We start from the raw sequence: 21,786 nt of genomic DNA on the forward strand, positions 1-21,786 counted from the left end.
CACGAATTGTACTTAGAAATATATTAAAACACTCTGTAGGGACAACAGTGTGATTTCTCTTTTAAGGATTCTGTACTGCAGAACACTGCGCAATGTCACTCTCGTATCTCAATTCCGAGTTGGCTTTTTTCCCCGTTATTTACGGTGCGCTTTCCGGAAGTTCAATGTCTTTGATTAATTTTTAATTCTTTTCCCGCTGCTCCGGGCGTGGCCCGGGGTGTGGCTGCGTCTCCCCGCGTGTCCCCGCGGCGGGGGCGGCCCGGCCGGAGCGCGGCGCCTCCTCCCGCTCCTTCCGTGCGGAAGTGACGCGCGGGCGGGCGCGCGCGGCGCGGCGGCCATGGGCAGGAAGGAGCGCGGTGAGCGGGGCCGGGGAGCGGCGCGGGCCGGGCCGGGGAGGGGCGACCCCGGGAGGGCTCCTCACAGCTCCTGCTCTGCTCCCAGAGAAGAAGAAGTCCAAGAAGCGCCATTACGATGACGACGAGGACGATGAGGACGAAGGGGCCGGGAAGGAGCCGCAGGAGGCGGTGCCGTCGGCGGCGGGGAAGCAGGTGGAGGAGAGCGGCACCAAGGTGGACGAGTACGGCGCCAAGGACTACCGGCTGCAGATGCCGCTGAAGGGCGACCACAGCTCGCGGCCCCTCTGGGTGGTGCGTGCGGGGCGGCGGGGCCGCTGTGTCCGGGCGGGCGGGATGGCTGCGGGGCCGGGCCCGGGGCGGGCCGGAGGGTGCGGGCGGCAGCCCGGGGCTCGCCCGCTGCGGCGTTTGGCGCGTCCCTGCAGCGCCCGGAGCCCCGGCGGCGCGCAGGGATCGCTCCGGCCCCCGCAGCCTCCGGGCGCGGTCGCGGGCGGGCTGTAGAACGGGAGCAGCTGCAGAGCAGCGCGGCGGCTGGTGACACGGGAGGGATCACTCGCTGCAGCCACACAGCAGCAGGGCTTGTGTGTGGGAGTGAAACGGCTTTGGGACAGGCTGGACTAATCTGTGCTGGTGCCGTTTGTTTTCTCTGCTCTTTGAAAGGGACGTCGGTAAACTTGCCCAAGGTCTGGCCAGTGGTGCAACATCTGGGCTGGTTTTCCAGCCAGAGTCTGCAGGTGCCTGTCACCGAGTGCTGTACAGGCACCTAGTGCTGTGACACCCAAGGGCTGTCATTCATTCATTCATTCATTCATTCAATGTAAAATCAGCAAGGAGTTTTCTTGTTCCAGAAGAATGGGGCTGGAAGCTTGCCTCTATTCAAGCAATTTCTTTAGTATTAAAAGAGAAGGAATACCCCAGCATGTCAGTATGGAAAAACTTTATCGATCTGGGTGTGGTTTGTTCATAGTGCTTTGGAAGGAACATGGACAAATCGATGCCTTGATCATTTTCAGAAGACAAAAGATATGTTGTCTTGTAACTTCGTTATGAGATTCAGTTCCACTAACACTATTGTGCCTTCAGCATTTGTTTTTATTTCTGTAGGCTCCTGATGGCCATATATTTTTGGAAGCCTTTTCTCCAGTTTACAAATATGCACAGGACTTTCTGGTTGCCATTGCTGAGCCTGTGTGCAGACCCACCCATATTCACGAGTACAAGCTGACTGCTTACTCCCTGTACGCTGCTGTGAGTGTGGGCTTACAGACAAGTGACATCACCGAGTATTTGCAGAAACTCAGCAAGACTGGTGTCCCAGATGGGATAATTCAGTTTATCAAGGTAAGGCTATTTTACTGACACTGGAAATACATCTGTTTCTACTAAGGAATTCCTTTTCTGCTCCCTCTGCCTAACTGATTTTTTTTTTAAATCATTCATCACTTTTAACTCTCTTATTCTTCTGTCATTCCTTCAAGAGAACATTATTCTTTTTCTGTCTTTTTGCATATAATATTGCTGTGCACATGCTATTTTCATAATATATCTTTTGTGGGATTTATAAAAGGTTAATTTAAGTATCTGTGTAGATAATTTCAGCCAGTACAACTTGTACATGGGGAAGGTTTCCTCATATTCACTCTGAAGGAAAACTGAGAGTGTGGGAAGCAATCTGTAATAGTGGGGCACTGTAAGACTAGAACACTTATCCTGCAAGTGTGTTCTCACAGTCTTGGAAACAGTTTGAAATTTAATATAAAACATAAGTATCTGTCCCTGATCTCCTGCATGAGATGAACATCTTCTGAAAATACCTTTTCAGCTTTGTTCTGTGAGCATAACAGTAGTGAAAATAAATGTTTTGTGGTGAGGTGCTTCCCCACAAAGACCTAAAGCCATTGCAGTGTTTGGTCTCATGGAATCTCTCTTTTGCATGTTCCTAATGACTTCTCTCTTTGTAGCTGTGCACTGTCAGCTATGGGAAGGTGAAGCTGGTTCTGAAACATAACAGGTAAGTGGCTTCTTCCTCAGCCCTTGTGGCTGGAAACCCTCCAATATACACCTGTGAGTGAGGGGTGCACTCAGGAGCTTTGGAGTCTCACAGATGCCAGCTGAGTGTAACAGCTCTCAGGTATCACTTTTACAGCTTTTGGAAGTATTTAATGTGTTAGGTGTTGAATTGTGTTTGAGTGAAACCTGAGCTAGCACTGATTGTTGTCACATTTTTAAAAGTAGGCTGCAAATTTGATATTGTAGGTTGTTTCTTTATTGCTTGGATTTGCAATATGTCTTAGAGGTTTTCAGATTATCTGGGAAAGATCAGTGGCAAGAGGTGGGTGCTTGTGTCTATGTTGAATCTGATTTGTTTTAAAGCTAGAGGATAATGCTGGAAGGGGCCTGGAGAAGTCAGCACATATTTTAACTGTGATCTCCAACCAGCAGCATCGTTGATGAATCTTCAGGATGCGTTGATTTTAAATTTTTAGGTGTTTGTGTATTGGAGGTTTGGTGTCTTGTCTTTTGGTCTTTTCTGGTGCTATGGACAGGACTTGAAAAGACCATATGTGGCATTTTCACAAACTCACTTCAGTCACAAAACAATTTACTTCACTTATGTGTGACAAATAAGACTTGTATGTGAGAAGTATGTCTGGGCATTTCTGCTGGAGTTTGCCACTTGTGCTAGGTTAGAGAACATTTGACTAAGATGAGGGGATACATGATGCTTTTGGTGTGAGGCATCTTTTAAAAGTTTTTATTGTCATAATGTCTTTATTAGCACCCCAAAGGTTGGGTGCTTGAGAGTGCATGTGGGACAGCTATGCATTTAATCATCTATACCACTCTTCCTGTGAGGTATTCAGTTGATGAGTTCATAAAAATGTTTTCCTTTATTCTTTAATTGTAGGTATTTTGTGGAAAGTACCCACCCTGATGTCATCCAGCAGCTTCTGCAGGACCATGTAATTAAAGAATGTCGCCTGAGAAATGCTGAAGGTGAAGAGACAGAGCTCATCACAGAGACATTCACAAGTAAATCAGCGGTATGTCCAGCCATATTCTAAAATTACTGCAGTGACTGGAGGTAAACTCTTGAGTAGTTTAGAGTTGCTATTGTTTGTTTGTTGTATCAGCTTCATTCTGCCAGCAACAAACTGCCTCTTTAATGAACCCAAATTTGGGGGGAAGAGGAGAGCCAGAGTGTGTCTCTAATGAAAGCTTTGGTCAAAATTCATGTTTCTCATTTCAGATTTCCAAATCCAGTGAAGGTGGCCTTGGTCCATCAACTTCACAGGGAACAGATGCTCAGAATAAGCCAGATGTCCCAGCTGACTTATTTGAGTTTTATGAACAGATGGACAAAGATGAGGAGGAGGAGGAGGAAACGCAGACAGTGTCTTTTGAAGTCAAGCAGGTATGAATATTGCACAGAGGCACATAAGCATGAGAACTTACTAGGAAGTACTGCAGCTCTTTGTTTGGTAGCTGAGATCACTGGAAGTCATTAACATTTCTTTCCTTTTACCTTCCAAAGTTTAGAATGTTAGAGGATGGCAGTCTGGGTGTTGTTCCTTCCCAGCCTGCAGAGCACAGTGCCCACAGGCCAGAGAGGCTCCAGGGACTCAGGGAGGTTCCCATCACGTGTAGCTCAGTATTACTTAGTGTTAGATGAGAATTCAGTGGAAGGCTGCTTTCAGAGACCTTTTTTTTTTTTTTTTTTTTTTTTTCCCTCCTCCTTTTGTATTGTAATTCGTGGTTGCAGAAGAAACTCTTTCTTGGTGGTTCCAGTTTCATCACTTGAGAAGGGGAGCTGGAGGTTGGAGCACAGTCCTTCCTTGACTTTCAGAGTGCTTCTGTAGAACTTCTCAAGTTGATTTTGGACTTGGTGATTCTAATGATGCCTTAATGGAGGGAAAAGGAATTTTTAAAAGAATAACTTAGTAATCATTTTGTTTATTTGAAAAAAGCCAACCCAAATCAGCAGCCTCTTGGTGACTGATTCAGCATGTCATTGTCTTGGAATAACTTCCATACAGGGTATGGAGGTTTTCAGGGTAACAGATGTGCAATTTTGTGTAACATGAAGAGGTTTGGGGTTTTTTTGTGTCTATTACTGAACTCTTTGTTGCAGGATTTTAGGATCTTGTTTAGTCATTGCCAGGTAAGCAGCAATCTGAACTGAATATGTAATTTTCTTCCATCTGCCTAGAGAGCCCTCTCTAATATTAACTGTCCTTCAAAATGTTTAGAGGGGTGGGGTAATCAGAGCTAAGGTTTCTGGAATAAGCCTTAGCTCTTGCAGACTTCAGAAGCATAAAAAATAAATGCACCTTCCGTTCCCTATGTAACCTAGTTGCTTTTAGGGGGAAAAAATTAATTTGGATGTGGAGAATTTGTCAACTGAAGCTTTGTTTCCTCTTCAGGAGATGATTGAAGAACTTCAGAAGCGTTGTATCCATTTGGAGTACCCTTTGCTGGCAGAATATGATTTCAGAAATGATTCTGTGAATCCTGATATCAATATAGATCTGAAACCTACTGCAGTCCTCAGGCCCTATCAAGAGAAAAGCCTGAGGAAGATGTTTGGGAATGGACGAGCCAGGTCTGGTGTTATTGTCTTGCCATGTGGTAAGTTTCTGTGTTGGTACTTAGACAGTTTGTTCTTTATTTGCCTGTAGTAAAGAGAATTCCAAAGATGACAGCTGCCTGGATTTCAGACAGCAGCAGGGACTGTTCTGGTCCCAGTGTGCAGAGTCCTGGTGGTTTTTATTGAGCTGGTGGTGAGGCTGTGCTGAGAGAGAGCTGGGTCACAGAGCTGTTGGTGTCCTGGCAGGGGTTGGGAAGCAGCTGTGGGACCATCACACTGCCACTGGTGCTTTCACTGTGCCCTCTGCCACCTCTGCTCATGTTCCCGTGACATGTCAAGCTGTTGGCATTGGAATTGGTTCCTTGGCTGCAATTAGGGAAACTGGGGGGAGCTGGGAATACAAAGGTGGCATAAAGGGGTGTCCAAGGAAGAAAAGAGCTTATGTGTCCAAGTGCTGGGCAGGGGAGTTTGAGGAAGAAATGAGAAACATTGTGACTAAGACAGCCTACAGAAAACGGGAAAAAGGAGCAAACAGGATATTGTGTGCCAGTGCCCTCAATACTGGGAGAAGAGCATGCACATGGGACATGTCGTAGGGCCTAAGAGTGTGTAAGGGGTACTGGGAGAAGTGTGAAGGATGGGAAGGTTTAAAGCCTTGCTTTGTGGGGGAATGTGAAACTGGCAGACACAGAGGAACAAAGCACCCTTAGGGAAGCTTCCTGTAGTCACCTGTAATTTAACATTCTTTTGAAATTAAAAAGCATTAAAATGATTGCTCCTAATTGTCAAAGCCATCATTTACAATGTTCTTGAGGAAATGCAGTTGCGTCCTGTAGACAATCCAGCTGTATTTTTAAGAAGAGAACACTTGATCTCTTTAAGACTATTGTAGCAAAGGAACAACAAAGAAATCTACCTTTGCATGATCCCGTGTCCTCTCACAGTTTTCCTTTGCACTTTTGTTTTGTTTTCCTCCTACTCCAGAGTGTCTGAGAGATGACTAATGGGTGTCACTCCTCCTGCAGGTGCTGGCAAGTCGCTGGTGGGAGTGACGGCCGCGTGCACCGTGCGCAAGCGCTGCCTGGTGCTGGGCAATTCCGCCGTGTCTGTGGAGCAGTGGAAGGCCCAGTTCAAGATGTGGTCCACCATCGACGACAGCCAGATCTGCCGCTTCACCTCTGATGCCAAAGACAAGCCCATTGGCTGTTCTGTTGCCATCAGCACGTATTCCATGTTAGGGCACACCACAAAACGGTCTTGGGAAGCTGAAAGAGTCATGGAGTGGCTTAAAAGTCAAGAGTGGGGCCTTATGATACTGGATGAAGTCCATACCATTCCTGGTAAGGAGAAGGTGTGCAAACCTTCCGTGTTGCACACGTTGTTCATGTCCTTCTGTTCTTGTAGAAATGGTGTTTTTTCACTGTTCTTATTATTAATGTAGTGAGTAAACCCATGGGCTCAGGGTTTTGAGACATGTAAACTGCCTTGTTCTACCTTTTTTTTTTCCCCTGATACTCTATTGTTTACCTGATCACTGGTTTTCTGAAATCCTTCAAATTAGACACTGTGTTTTCTGTAATAGCAGTGAAAAGTAAAAGTTCCTCCATATAGGTTGATAAAGTGCTCTTAAAATACCTGAATTCCATTTGCATGATTTTGCTGTAGAATTATTTATACAGGAGAGGACTTAATCTGCCTTCTCCTCTTAAATGCAGTGGCACTGCAGGCCAGCTATTGATATCTGAGAGTTACCATAGTGATTAACATCCAGAAATAACTGTTGTCTTTGAAATTGCTATGTAATTGAGATCTGTACTACTGGAAAGCAATAATGTACTATTCAAGTGTCTGTGGAATAATCCTGGCTAAAAAAACCCACCCACAATTCTATTAGCTGTTCTTTCTTATTCTTATTTGAATATATTTTGGGGTCTGCAGAAGTAATGGATTTCAGAAGTAGACCTTGGTGATGAATTGCCATTTTATCAAAGTAGCATAGTGCTGGCACTGTTCTGTCACTTTTGCTCTTGCTTAGTTTTCTAGAAATGAAGCTGTAGCAACTTCTCTATGATCTCTAGCAATACTAAAGATGAGTAATTCTGCCATATCCTGCAAGTCCTGGATGTGGCAGTCAGCCAAGAATCCTTGTGTCATAGTTCTTGCTAGGAAATAATGGAGATCCAAACCATGACATGTAACCTCTGAATATATTAACTTTCTCTTGGGGAATGGGAAATAATAAAGATGCCAGAAGGTTTACTGGGATTTTCAGAGTACAGTTGGCAATGCAAAGTAAAGTGCAGTCACGTGAAGTTTTGCTGTAACACAGATTTGTTAGGAGTGTGTGTGCAATGGGGTACAATTTCCCAATGCTGTGCTTGCCTTATGTTCAGGAATTGATGAAAATGTTCTTTTAAAATTGCAGTTTTTATCTTCTAAAACCATTCAGGAAGGTTAACAAAAAATTTGTCTTGGATTTCTTAGCAAAAATGTTCAGACGTGTGCTCACTATTGTACAAGCTCACTGTAAGCTGGGGCTGACTGCTACCCTGGTCAGAGAAGATGATAAAATCGTGGACCTGAACTTCCTGATTGGACCAAAGCTCTATGAAGCCAACTGGATGGAGCTGCAGAACAGTGGCTACATTGCTAAAGTCCAGTGTGCTGAGGTGATGCTCTGTTTTTTGGTACTATTAGTATTTATTTAGTATGCTTGTCAAGTTGAGAAAGATTCTTGTGTCTCTTATAACAAAGAAGGGTGGTAGAAATTTTAAAACATATAAGAAAACACCTATTTATTTTAAGCCTGGACATAAGAGGGTGAAACTTGAAAACCTAGGACTGGATCTCACCTAGGTTTTTCCAGTATAATGCTGTGACCTCTCTGCTCAGCATATGGGTGAGAGGTAAATGTGGTATCAAAAGAAGTGAAAATCTTTTTTTTTGTTTTCTTTATTTTTTTGTCTCTTGGTTGTGGGGATTTTCTGTCTTTGTTTGCTGGTTTGGGGATTTTTTTTTTTTGTCTTTTTGTTGTTACTGTTGTGGTGGTTTATTTTAAGACTGTCTTGCTAATTTCATGCAGTTCTCCCTAGCTCTGGTACTGGAATAAGAGATGCAGGTCAGCTGTTCTCCTTTTGAACACTATGCAGACTGGACGTTGTAGAAAGAAAAAACCTCACTGTTTTGAACTCATAGAATGCAAGTGAAAGGCACCTAGAAAATAACTGTTGAAGGGAGAGTGACCAGTCCTCATATTCAGATTTGCATTTAGGCACTTAGGTTAGCTCTGCTGTGCAAGCAAAATTCTCATTCCCTGACCTGCCATTTAGTCGTTGACAAATGAAGCATGGGCTATGTTTTGTTCTGAATGATGGGAAAATTCTGCAAGTTTATATTCCTTAGGCCAATGCTTTGAACTAACATTTGATGACTCTACCAAAAGCAAAGAATGAAAAAGCCCAGTGTTGAGTCCAGTATGTGCACAACTGCTTTGCATATTTGTTTGGATTTCTTTAAGGAGTAGCATCATGAATCAACTTGGTTTATTCCCCTCAGCCAGGAAAGGTGTCTGGTTCACCCTTTAAGTGCAGATCTTCCCAGGTGGCTGGAAAGGGCAGTGCTGCTGTCTCATAGGGCAGGTCATGGTTGTTGTAGGTGTTGCTCTTTCTCTGCTCTAAAAGAGAATAAGCAGCACAGTTAAAAAAGTTATGCAAAGTTTAAAAAAAGACAACAAACCTATTCTTTACCTGTTCTTTCAGAGTTTTGTAATTTACAAATAACCTCTTTCTGAGCAGCCATAGTAAGTCTTTGGATTGGAGTGCCTGTCTTGGAAAATATAACAATGAAAATATCATGGAGGTGAGAAGCAGATATTACCTATTTCTTAATCCAGAAGAGAGTGCAAATACAAAATACATGTGTATGCCATGCAGTCAGAAGCATTGAGCAATAGACAAAATTTTTTACTGCAGTCAAATATTCAGTATTTGTATTTCATTGTCACTTTGATGTAATTGTCTTCTGGTTCAAGAGTTCCAAGTCTTTCATGTAGACAACCCACAATAACAACAGAGACTATTCAGTGCATGAAGTTATTTTTAATGTACTCAAAGGGTAATAAAAGCATCACCTGGCATTTAACTCACTGGAGAAAATACTTTGAAACAGAAAATTAGGTCTTATCAGTACAGAACAATTCATGTCATTTAAATAAACTCCTGTAAATTGTCATTAAGATGAATGGTGGTTATGAAAGAGGCTTTTTTCTCTGTGGTAGTTTGTTAATTTCTGTTGTGCAGTGGATATGGGGGAATAACCCATGTACAACAGAGTGAATGTTTCCTAAATTATGTGCCCTGTGGATAGTGTCAGATATTATCAATAGTGTCACTTCATTGGCTTAAACTTCACAATTTTTTCTTTTTTCATGCTAGGAAAAAATAGAAAAAATAAGCCTAGACTTATTGAAGTACTGTGGTTCTTATTTACATAATAGAATTGCTTAGGTATCCTGGGCTGATGTTATTGTCTGTTGAAAACTTCTAATCAATCCTGGTGTTGTGCAAGTTCTAGACTCAATAGCTGTTAAAATAAAGGTCACTCCTTTGTGGATATATGAAGAAAGATGGGTGAATTTGTTCTGTAATGAAGACTAAATGTGTCACAGCTTTCAGAATATGGATGAAAATTACTCTTTTTGGGAAAAAGCTTTGACTGCTGTGAAAGGGAGACTACACAGAGAGTTCATTCCCTTAATTACTGCTTTGTAAGAAGTCGTAGCATTCAGTAAATTATCTAAGTATGAGCATAAAGTAACTATCTTTCAGTCTTGTTCAGTCCCAATTTCTGTCATGGATCTCAATGCCAAAGCATTTTGGAAAAAACAGATTTTAGCAGTGCAGGAGACATCACTGACTGGTGCCTTTCATTTTAGTACAGAAATGACTGTTAAAATCTGTAACCTGCACTATACAGAAAGTCCTAATGCATTACCATCCCCTAATATCTTTTCAATTCCCACTGGGATTAAATAAGTAAATGATGGAATGCTACTTTATGTGTGTGTTTTCTAATTGTAGGTCTGGTGCCCGATGTCACCTGAATTTTACAGAGAATATGTAGCTATTAAAACAAAGAAAAGGATCCTGCTGTACACCATGAACCCAAATAAATTCAGAGCCTGTCAGTTCCTGATTAAGTTTCATGAGCGACGGAATGATAAAATCATCGTCTTTGCTGACAACGTGTTTGCACTGAAGGAATATGCAGTCAGACTTGGGAAGTAAGTGTTCACAGCTTGTGATGGCACTGTCACTTTCCTCCTTCCATGACCATTTCCTTGCAATCTCACAGCTTTCAGTAGTCTTGAATATTTTTTGTAATGATGTAACACCAGTCCTCCTGCATAAAAAGCTCAGGAGGGTATTTTTGGATGGACCTTACTGGCACTGCAGCATGATTTCAGGGTTTGAAGAGTCTCTGTTTAGCATTTGTTTCAGAAAAGTTTACATCCAGAATTTTGTGAAAGATTTAGTATGTTTATTTTATTTTAATTAGTAAAAGCCAGTGGAAAAATGAGGGGCTGTTAGAAATATCACTAGAACTATTTCTTTGGTGGATGGTACCTTCCCCTGTCTCTCTGAGACAAAGGTTTTCAAATATATACTCTGTGGATCTTTCAAGATGTTCTAAGATGCAGGGCCTTCCTCTCCAGGTTCTCAAAAGGTCTTACCCTTGTCTAAAAAAAGTAAGACAATTATTTTGGGATCTGTGCTGTACTAGTGCACTTCCTAGGACTGCAATAATTGTTTAATAAACTGAGAGGTGTTTCTCCCCAGAGCTCCTTGGTTACCTTTAGTGACTGTAACGTGAGTACAGTTACAGGAGGTTGTGCAAACAGGGTTTAATGAGGAGTCAGCATCAGTCTGTTGGTAGGATTTGGGGAGATTCTCAGAGAGAGTTTGTCAGGATCGAGCATAGAATTACTACAAAACATAACCATGTAAACTGGCCTCATCCTCTCTTTGACAAACCCAAATAATGCCTTGCTTGCTGGAAGCTGTGGGGCATTTTGATGGTGTATGATTTAATGTCTAGGAATGTCAGCAGTACTCCTTAGCAAAACCACAAACAAGCCTTACACTTTCCAAATTTCATGATCAGTTCTGACTGCAGTTTAAGGGGCTGTGTTATGCTGGCAGGTCAAATAGCAAGCAGAGCTAATGGTGCTGGATGAATTCTAACACCCGTGGTCTCTTTCATCATTTTTCTAATCTGTCTGGACAGAGATTAGCTGTAATGATGCCTCTGGAATGTCTCTAGCAGTGTTCAGTGCACCACAAAGCCTTTAGCTGGGAGGTGGGGGATGCTACAGAGCACTGCAGTTCTAAGTGGGGTAGGTGCTGTGGAAGCATGGCAGGAAAAAGAGCTGACAAAATAGTAGGTGGCCTCTTTTTATATTCTGGACTGACTTCTGTGTTTCTCACATCATTTATGGAGCTCCAGGTTATCCAGTTCTTGGAAAGAAAGGAGGCTTGCAGTGCCTGACAAAGGTGAGGGAGCCTTTGCTTTAAGCAGAGAGTTTTGTGTCAGTTTGCTGTGAGCTGGCTAAACCTGTCAGTTGGTGCAGGGCAGGAATCCCATGTGTGCAGCCAGAGCAGCCCTGGGTGCAGCAGGAGGCTGTGGCTGTGTGCCCAGCAGGGGCTCAGCTCCCCTGCCCTTCTCATGCCTGGCAGGCTGGGTGGGCTCCCACACGGGGGGAGGTGGCCACGGCCCGGCCCCTCTGCTGGCTCCTCCCTTAACCCCCTTGCCCTTGCTGGTGGGGAACCATCTGGGAAAGACCATGCACATGACAGCAAATATTTTGGCTGCAATTTTTGGGGCCAGAAAATCCAAATTTGCTTGGCTGACTTTCCCTCTGTCATGAGTCTGTCATCCAGTTAGCATAGCTCATGTACTGATGGGTTTTACTGGTGTTAGGAATATGTTTAAATCACTGTTTCTCAAGGACTGTGCCTCTGTGGTTTTGTCATTTATGTCAGTTAATGGGAGAGGAGTCTGTCTTTGCAGATGTCTTTTTGAAGTGATGAAAATGAGTCATTAAAAAAAGAATCCATTTAGTACTTAATGTTTTAGATTTAGAAAAGTACTTAGGAATGCCAGTGAATCACTGTCAAGTAGGATCTGGGCAAGTTAAAATGAAGGATTGATAGCCAGGAGTTCAGGATTATTCTGTTCTTAATACAAAATGTGTTTGAATGCCTTCTTAGTGGTCTTTAGAAAAGGAAGGCTCAAAAATGCTTTAGTTTGAGTTTAAATCTGCCATTTAACTTCGCAATTTAAATACTATATGAAATTTAAAATAAGATATTACTGAATGCTATTAATTGAATAATGAAGGTATTTTTTCAGAGTTGACTCATTTGTCACTTTCATTTTTTAACTGTTTTTTTTCTAAAAGTCTGTTTAAATACACTAAATAGAAGAATTAGATTAGAGATGACTAGGACTGTTTGGTAGGAAACCCTGGAATAAAGTTTGTAGTACAGAAAGCAAGACGAGCTGGTGCACAGGGATTAGTAGATAAGAACAGAACACCTTAGTCTTAAGCACTGCCATGATTATGTTCAGCTGCCACTCATGTATATGCAATATTAAATGGAAAATTGGAGCTTGGTTCCCTGTGTTAGAAACAATTTATGGAAATGTGTACAAAGCAGTAATTGGGAAACTTAACTCCTATTGTTTGGAGATGCTTGGTAACCAGCGTTTGGAAAAGTAATGCAACAGATGACAAAGCTGTGGCAGTGCTATCCTGCATGCAGTTCACTGTTTTTGCATGGGCTTTTCTCTTTATAGCTTTTTGGTTTTTAACTATGCTTAGGCAGAAATAAAACAGCCAGACCCTGGAAAATTCATAGCAGTCCAAGTTACTCATGAGTCTGTGAGTGGCTGAGAGTTTGTGTGAGCCTTCAGGTTTGAGGCATTAAACGTTCTGTGTAATTCATTGGCAAACATTAGAAACCATAGGTGAAATGCCACTGTGAGCTGCTCATGAAATGTTTGAGGCTTTTTTTTTCCTCATTTCAGTAGTCCCAGAAGGTATTAGAAGGAGCAAGAGGTTAGCTTTAAAAGCAAAAATAATTTTCCCATAACAATACCCAGCAGCCCCTTTGTGACACCCAGTGTATCCTTGATAAAGAAGCCTGTATTTTCAAATGTTTAAATAGAAAGCAAAGGTTGCAGCTGTAAATGTGCTAACTCAGTACATTTGAGGAAAAAAATCTCTTTAACAGCTGCCTTCAGTCTTTCATGTAGGCTTAGCAAATGTATTCAGTCTGTTGATATACAGCTTCATTGGTGCACGTAATTGCAAAACATTTGTAACTGTCAGAATTTCTTTCTGGCTGACTGGGTTGCTGCAGAGGGTTCCACAAACCCCTGGGCAGCTGGCATGAAGAGCCAAACAAGCTAAAAGTAAACTGAAATCTGTACCAAAACCTCGTTTGTTTTCTTATCTGCTCAAATGTGTCCTGTACTCCCTGCCATGGTGCCTCACAAGAAATGAGAGAGAAATCTTGAATTTATTTCATTTGTATATGTTATGTTCTTTTCAGACCCTATATCTATGGTCCTACTGCACAAGGAGAAAGAATGCAAATTCTACAAAACTTCAAGCACAATCCAAAAATCAACACTATTTTCATTTCCAAGGTGAGGGGGTACATTTGCTGTTCTTGTGCCTATCTTTGGAGTGAACCTTGAGAGCCAGTTGCATGTGCATGGTGTGCAAAGACAGCTCACAAAGACAGCTGTGCTTTGTGTTTAGTGTTGGCTGGGGAAATGTGGAAATGAGAGATTGCCCAGAGGATTCTGCTCTGTTGCAGGTAGGGGACACATCCTTTGATCTGCCAGAAGCCAATGTCCTCATTCAGATCTCATCCCATGGTGGGTCACGAAGGCAGGAGGCTCAAAGGCTGGGACGAGTGCTGAGAGCCAAAAAAGGTAAAGGAGGTGGTGGTTGGGCTCTGGGCCTTGCATCCTGGCAGCTTAGAGCAGGAGAAACTGCATGCTCATGAGGTTTCTTTATACTGTCCTTGCATTATGTTTTAGTCAGAGAATATACCTATATACCTGTGAATAAAAATAGGTCTGATGAGAACTTCTAAAGGGCAAAAAAGTCTGAAAGGAAATTGACTTTCTGTTCTTTGGAAGTTCTTTCACTTTTCATTCCTTGATATTTTCTTCATTTTTTTGATTCTTATGAAGAATCATACTATTATTCTAAGAAGCAAGCCTCTAGAAATCACATTTTTGATACTGTGGATCACTTGCTTTTAAAAACTGGATTTGGGTTTTGACTAGTGTGCTTTTGTAAAACATGGCCAAAGGAATTATTTTTGTTTAGAACAAAATATTTTATTTAGATATTTAAATACTTATTTTTTTTTTTATATTCTAAAAATATTTAGAACAAAGTATTTTACTCTTAAAATACTTTCTACTCAGACTTAAGCTCTGCATACACTTATTTTATGTGCAGTTTGTGCTTGTTACAGGTAAGGCTTTGTTTGAAATTGCAAACAAAACCCATGTTAGTGAATTGACAAAGTCTTATTGAAACTGTGGGTTTACAAAATGAACCTTATTACCAGGGTATCACACCTTAAGGACTGTAAGTGTCAAAAAAATTTATATACAGCCTGGCATACACTAGTCTTCAGACAGTACTTTGAATTCTTAGCTAAGTATCTTAAATCTTTTTAAATCAAAAAACACTGCAAACTCTAGCTCACATGGATAAAACTTTTCCTTTGTCTTTTTCTGTTTAACTTTTTTGACATGCATGTGCAGTCCTTGTTCTTGACATTTCACTTCTTGACATAATAGACTTTAAAAAAAAAAACTTTCACCTTGCCTAGCAGAATAAAGCAGCAGATTCTTCTCACCTGTGTGATTGAGTTAGTCTATGTTTCCTTTTCTGTTTTTATCTTTTCTCCTATCCTCAAGCTATTAAGAACAAAAGTAGGAATTTCCATGCTGTGTCAATCAATTTATGCAAGCTCTGGGTGCAGCTAAGCAATGTAAATAATTTTTATGGGGACAAGTTACTTAAGCACTTGTTTTCAGTACTTATTCCTTGGTTGGTCTTTGTTGCAGTGTTCCAAATGAAACTGATCACTGAGTGCTTTTTGTCTCCTAGGCATGGTTGCAGAGGAATACAATGCCTTTTTTTATTCCCTTGTATCCCAAGACACTCAGGAAATGGCATATTCAACAAAACGGCAACGGTTTCTTGTAGATCAAGGTTATAGCTTCAAGGTAATTTCTCCTTTCTATTTATTTTGCTTGAGGCCCAATAATGTAATTTTCATATTGTTTAATGTTAGTATTTGGTCCAGTACTTGAAAATTCCAATTGTGGAATGCATTAATGAATGTTTTTCTTGCAAGTGAGAGCTGCTCCAGTATTGTTTTATCATCTATATTATTGTGAGGGCAGATACAAGTAGCTTTGTACAGCTTTGAGAAAGGGAAGTGTTGTAACTTCAAACCAGGCACCCTGCAGAGTGCAGTGCATGTCCCTTCACGGCTGGTTTATGTTTGTGCTGTTCACTTGTCCATCTGGCACTGCATAAAGCAGTGTTGGGTCTTGTCAGAGTGGGCAGCAGCAATTCAGACAACTTGCAAAGCTTAAGAAGTGACAATTTCCAAAGAGCTCCAGTCTTAGACCAATATTTCACTATGTCATCTTCCAAACATAACCAAAGGTCCTCTGTATTATAGATTTCATGGTGTATCTCGTTTATTTTTCTTTAAATGCATGGATTGCCCTGTAGGCTCATCTGTTAAACTGTAAAGGCAGCAGAGTATCATTGTAGCTCTTGGGTTTAGGTAAATTATTCCTTTGAAAAACTGGATCTTACTGCTCTGATTAGAAGCCTTCCCAATGAGAAGCAGTGCTAAGGAGAATTAAAAATAAGATTCCCACATCTGGCTGTTCAAGAGCTTGTCTGTGTGAGGCACCAGTATGGGACATCCCCTTGAACTGCTGGGCTGGAGCAAATCACTGCTCTGGAAAGAGCAACCCATTAAAGAGCTCTTTAGAAACAGACCTGTCATGGTCTTTTTAGGTGAAAGCTTTGTTTCCCTTTGTAGTGAATGTGTTTCAACAAACTTGTAGATCAGTACTAAGCTGCAGTTAATTACAGCAAATGCATCTGTGTGGCTATAGCAAGCCACAAGATTAGAGCAATCCCTTTACTTATATTTGAATGCCCTGGATTCTAGAACTAAGAAAGAGGTTAAAATAGAGGGATTTCATTTTGCAAGGAAGGAGCTCTTAGTCCTAGGAGCTTTGGTGTAATGTGGGACAAAAGCAGTGCAAGTGGCCAGCTGAGTATCTGGAGCAACATTTTTGCTGACCAGTACTGGAATGTTCTTTATTTGCAGATTAGAAACAAAACATTAGAATATCTATTTTCTTCTGTTTGCCAGACTTAGTCATAGCTGGCATCAAAGAATAATAGGGCTGAAAGAAATTTCAAAAAAAACATCTATTGTGTTTCTTCATTCCAAGCAAGGATGAACTATGTGTATGCCATTCCCAGTAGATAGCTGCTTTCTTAGTATTCCAAATATGGAGATTCTACCTCTTCTTTTGGTAATTATTTCAGTGGTAATGTCCTGTCCTTCAGAATTTGTGCTCCTAAATAACTAAAAATTCATTACTAGTTTAAAAGAGTAACAGTTTTCACTTTTTGTCTAGGACTTACTTTTTTCTTCTTGCCATCTCTCAACAGCTTCATTCTCTGCCTTTCATCAAAAAGAGAAATGGAGTAATAGGTTTTTGCTAAATCCACTTATCTTGTCTTTGCTTCTTAAATATCAGCCTTATTACATACAATTCACTGTTTGGAGTATACTACTAGCTGGTTTGTTTGTTGTTTAGTTGTTTTTTTTTTTTTGTTAGCTAACCAGTTGCCCTTGCTACTGAATTGTATTTTTATTTAGAGACCAAACGTAGACATACTAAATTTTAAACCAGTAGCAGGAGAATTCTGTATATTAAAGAATTGGGGGTAACTTTTAAACAGAACATCAGTTGAACAGCTTAAAAGATGATGCAGTGGGAATTCTTTCCATTCTATGAATCATGCTAGCAATGTTTTGCAGACAGAGCTGGAAACAGGCAAATTCAATTTAAAATGGATTTTTGTGACTCCTTTTTCTTCATTTTTGAGATGACCATAGCACATACCCTCCTAAATAAACAAGGAGTATCATAATGTTCCTTTAGCCATGTAGGACTGATTCCTTCCATGAATAGATTTTCAGGCTTGGATATTTTCTCAGGAAAACATCCTTTTTCAAACTGGAAATTCCCACAAATAAGAGCACACAGCATTGATTATTCATTCCAGTGTTTCCCTATCCCATTTTTTAAAACTGTACCTGGCAGCTGATATGGATTTCTTTTACCTTAAACTTTATTTACAGTGTTTCTGTGATCTGCTCCATCACAGACTGCTGAGGTAATTAGTTTCTAATTGTATTGACTCAAGTGGTAAGCAGAAAAGATGAGGAGGAACAACATTGTATTATCAGTGGTTGAATTAAAATGTCTTTCTCAAAGTCTTGTCAAGTTTGCAACAGTGGGAAAACTGATTGTAATGTATAAGCACAGGCTTGCAAAAAGCATTTAACTACAGGCAAAATCTTGTGAAATTTTGAAAATACCTCTGGTTGAGAAAGTAAGCTGCCTGTTGCAAAACTTTATAACAGAAGCTTGAGATCTTTTCAGTTCTTCAGAAGAGGAGGTTTGTCAGCTGATGGAGCCCATGGCACTGCATTGCCAGTAGGGCTGGCACACATGCCCTGCACCCACAGTTACCAGAGGAGTTACTGAGAACTCCAAGGAGAACAAACCTGAAGTTATCCAGTGTTTAAGTACTCAAAGTCTGGAAGAGTCCTTTGCTTTGTGGCTGATGCTCTGTTGCAGGTTGCTGCACTGTCTCACAACAGCTGTATATCTCAGTTAGTTAGGTTTTTTTCCATTGTCCTAAGTGCTTCTTGCTAAAATTCAAAGTCTCTGCAGGGGTAGTGGATTCTTTTTGTTAAATATAAAATACTGGTTCTTAAACTAGGCAAATCTAGAGTGTACAGCATGACACTAATGTTGCAGTAAGTTGAATATATATCTAAATTATATGTGCTTTGGTCAGGTTCTTGGTCAAGCTGGTATAAACAGTGTTTAGTTTACATGCTCTGTCCAGAGCTTTTCTTTCTTCTTTTCAATTTTTTTCCCCCACAAAGATTTGTCTTATGCATTTCCAGCTAGAATATAAAAGAGATGTGTGCATGTGCATGTACATCACTTAGCAATATTTTGTATGTATCTGTGCTATCTGTAGTGTGAGGTTGTTCCAGTTATTAATGAAAGTTGAAGGCAATTCCAACAGGATATGGAATCAAATACTTGTCTTGGTTTTGATTAGCTAACAGTGAGGAGGAAGAGCCCTCACCTTGTAATGTGCTCTGTTTCTTAGGTGATCACAAAGCTGGCAGGCATGGAAGAAGAAGAACTTTCATTTTCTACCAAAGAAGAACAGCAGCAGCTTCTCCAGAAAGTCCTGCAAGCATCTGACCTGGATGCTGAGGAAGAAGTAGTTGCTGGAGAATATGGTTCAAAGTCAGCTCAGGTAATGAAGAATTATTTGAAAAGAATGACCACAGGGACAGAACTGGACCATTTTATTTCCATCCAGTTCTAAATGTGATGTTATTGATGGCCTGGTATCTTTGTGAAATGTTAGAGAATAGATTTATTTTTTTAATCTGCATTAGCCTTTAGCTATTGGAATAATTCCTTTGTTGGGCACTCAGAAGAAATTAGACATGGAATTTATGTCCTTCTCCGTCATATTTGAAGGAGAAGGTAACAGATCTATTGTTACAGATTTTGAAGTAAATCTTCTAAATCCCATGGAATGAAGGTATTTTTCAGCCTCTGATCCCACAGTAAGCACTGTGCTCCTTGTACCTGCAGGTGTCCCGTCGTGCAGGCACCATGAGCTCCATGTCTGGAGCAGATGACACCGTTTACATGGAATACCACTCCTCACGGAGCAAGGCGTCTGCAAACAAGCACATCCACCCCCTGTTCAAACGCTTCCGCAAGTGACTCCTTCACAGGGGCCTCCTGCTCAAACTGTGCATCCAAGTGCTTGTTCCTGCAGTGGAAATTTATCACAGGACCTTTAAAAGACCCTTTTCTATGTATCTGTATAGCCACATATTTACTTACTGATTATGTGCTCTCATAGGTGAATGGGAAAGCAAAGAAGGACCTAAATCTCACCATGAAAATATTTTTAGGAACTTTAAGATACAAATATGTCACAGCACATACTTTCTTGTGTGGCACTGTGCTCCTAGTCTTGTGCCCTCATTTCCTCATGGCCAGAAGGCAGAAGCCTATTGGCCACTTCGTTCAAGAGAAGTACTTGTCTGGTTTTCAGGGTAATTAATAGATTTTATTTTTATCAGCTGAAGATGCTTTTTCAGAAGAGACCTGAAAAGGTTTTGTAAATAAAGTTTGTACTGATGTTTGAAATATTATTTATCTGATTCTTGTGTCTGCTCAACAATATACTGTTCTTCAAAATGCTTAAATAAAATCATTCAGTGAACTGAACAAATCCTGGGAGGAGCACTTTACATTATATTTTTTAACTGAGAGCTAATTTATACTTGTGACTTTACCTATATTAAAATTCTTTACCTATATTAAAATCGGTCAGAAATACTTTAAAGTTTAAAGACAAGAAGAAAAAAGAACTGTCTCCAAAGTAAACTCAAGGAAAGCATTAGTAATAAATACAAATGAATTCTGTGATCGTTCTTCTATTTTTGCTTGCTACTGTTGAGAAGTTGCTCAAATAAAAGCTGTTTCTCATTATTTATATTATATTTATTAACCATGCAATAAAACCTTCATAACTGCTAAACAGTGCACTGTCACCACATAAGTTATTACTGAATCAAAAAAGCATTTTGACTTCTCACAAGGTGAGTTGGAAGAATGTGTGCAAGAAAGATTCCTGAGTTTGTTTTTTTTAAACAAAGACTGCATTGTAATTCTAGAAAATGACAGGAGAAATGGCAGTGGTTTGTGGCAGAAGAATGCTTTTTAATTAACATCTGCTTAATAATGTAACACGCTACTTTTGTTGTATTAAGAGGTGTTATTTTGCTGATTGTTTATAGAGCTTTAGGAACAATATCTGTTGGTTGAAAATAGGTTGGTATAAAGGTTTACCTTACTGGAAGGAGCATGCATGGTACAGCTATTCTGGTATGACAAATGTGCTTCAGAAGAATGCTGAATTCTGTTTCTTACTAGCATGAATTCACAAAATAATGGAAACATTTAATAATTGAGAACAGATGATGCTTGGTTTTGGTCTCTATCAGAATCAGGTAATTTTTAAAAAGGAAACTGATCTGCTTCAGTTTAAACTTTGTTTAGGCTCTGAGCCCTACCCTGTAACACTTGATTCTTTCTCTTGTGCTGTGTCTTCTGCCTCACGACCTGGAACCAGCCATGGCAGTGCTTGAGTGGCTTATACAGAAAAGATAATTGTTCAGTATTCTGGTGCTGATTTCCTCTCTCCAGTTTGAAGTGCTATTTACTTCTAATAGTAGTTTGGACCAGCTCTAATGGCAACAGTAGCAAACTGGTAATTTAGTGTAATGGGAAGGACCTGTGACAGAGGTTTAGAGCAAGTCAGGCAGTGTCCTTCTGCATAATTCTCTCTTTAAAAGCTTTATGAATTCCTTTGAAACTAAACTACTCTTCGCCCTTCATAAACTTAAAAAAAACCCACAACAACATACCAAATGCAAATGGCTTAATACTGATTGCTGTAATTGTGGAAATCACTAGTAGTAGCTGGATTTAGGACTGCTGCAGTTCATGTGTAGTAAATTATGACTAATGATCTCACTCCTCTAAGTAATGTCTGTGTGGGATGTAGTACATTGTGCATCAAGTAAAGCACAATAATTTTATGAGGTATGAATGACTCCATGCATCAGTGATAGCATCTTGGTATTCCAACTTTAGAATTCATTATGTTGATAAGATTAAGTGTGGTAATTACTGCCTGCTGTTACTCCAGGCTGTAGCAGCAAGTGTCAGACTGGTGCATTTACTCACTACAGCTGAGCTGCTGCAGCAGCTGTACCATAACAGCGTTGGGCAGGTGGGTCACTGAGGAACTGCACTCTGGCAATGCACCCGAGGGTCACAGACAGCTCCAGATCTGTAATCCCAGCCCTCTAGGAAACTAAATTGTCCACAGAAGAACAGATAGTGTGGCAGAACTGTGATTCAGATTATGAGTGATGCCAGAGGCAGGTGAACTCAGGGGTAAGTAAATTATTTCTTGGAAGTCTGTGGATAGAGGAGGTGTGATTTTCTTGGATGTCATTCAGATTTCCTTGCTGGAAGAAAAGCTTTTTCTCTGCTCCTTGGCCCCATCCTTGCTCCAGATTCCATACTGAGGAGACTTAATCTTCTTCAGGAATTGTGTTTTTTAATATTTGCTGCTTGTGTGTCTGATAGGATACAATACTGAAGCTTCTGTTTATGTGTCCTTCCTTCTTGTGGCAAACCAAGTGTCCATATGAAGATGTTAATGCTTGAAGGGTGCTGCTGTTACTCATTAAAATGGCATTCTAGACTAAAAGGGCACAGTGATCATGGGGTGGCAATTTCAGTGTTGCAGCTCACCAAAACACCCAGCTTCTGTTTCCCTGTCTCCTTTATGCCCTCCTGATGGTA

At 40.7% G+C, this 21,786-nt stretch overlaps 1 protein-coding gene across 2 annotated transcripts; it reads left to right on the forward strand.

Moving 5' to 3' along the window:
• The first annotated feature begins 277 nt into the window (after positions 1 to 277).
• On the forward strand, positions 278 to 19,948 carry ERCC3 (ERCC excision repair 3, TFIIH core complex helicase subunit). 2 transcript variants are annotated; one of them, XM_079311009.1, is made up of 15 exons: positions 278 to 356; positions 442 to 647; positions 1,458 to 1,694; positions 2,315 to 2,364; positions 3,262 to 3,397; positions 3,604 to 3,768; positions 4,778 to 4,982; positions 5,967 to 6,281; positions 7,426 to 7,610; positions 10,020 to 10,222; positions 13,557 to 13,653; positions 13,827 to 13,944; positions 15,143 to 15,261; positions 18,488 to 18,640; positions 18,988 to 19,948. In XM_079311009.1, the coding sequence occupies exons 1-15, from the start codon at positions 338 to 340 to the stop codon at positions 19,120 to 19,122; spliced, it is 2,343 nt and encodes a 780-aa protein (XP_079167135.1). In that variant the 5' UTR covers positions 278 to 337; the 3' UTR covers positions 19,123 to 19,948. The 2 variants fall into 2 exon arrangements, with proteins under 2 accessions (XP_079167135.1, XP_079167136.1); XM_079311010.1 differs by lacking the exon at positions 18,988 to 19,948 and having other exon boundaries at positions 13,827 to 13,943; positions 15,141 to 15,261; positions 18,488 to 18,626.
• Positions 19,949 to 21,786: the final 1,838 nt, after the last annotated feature.

Source organism: Erithacus rubecula (genome assembly GCF_903797595.1).
Source record: "Erithacus rubecula genome assembly, chromosome: 8".
NCBI classification, from domain to species: domain Eukaryota; kingdom Metazoa; phylum Chordata; class Aves; order Passeriformes; family Muscicapidae; genus Erithacus; species Erithacus rubecula.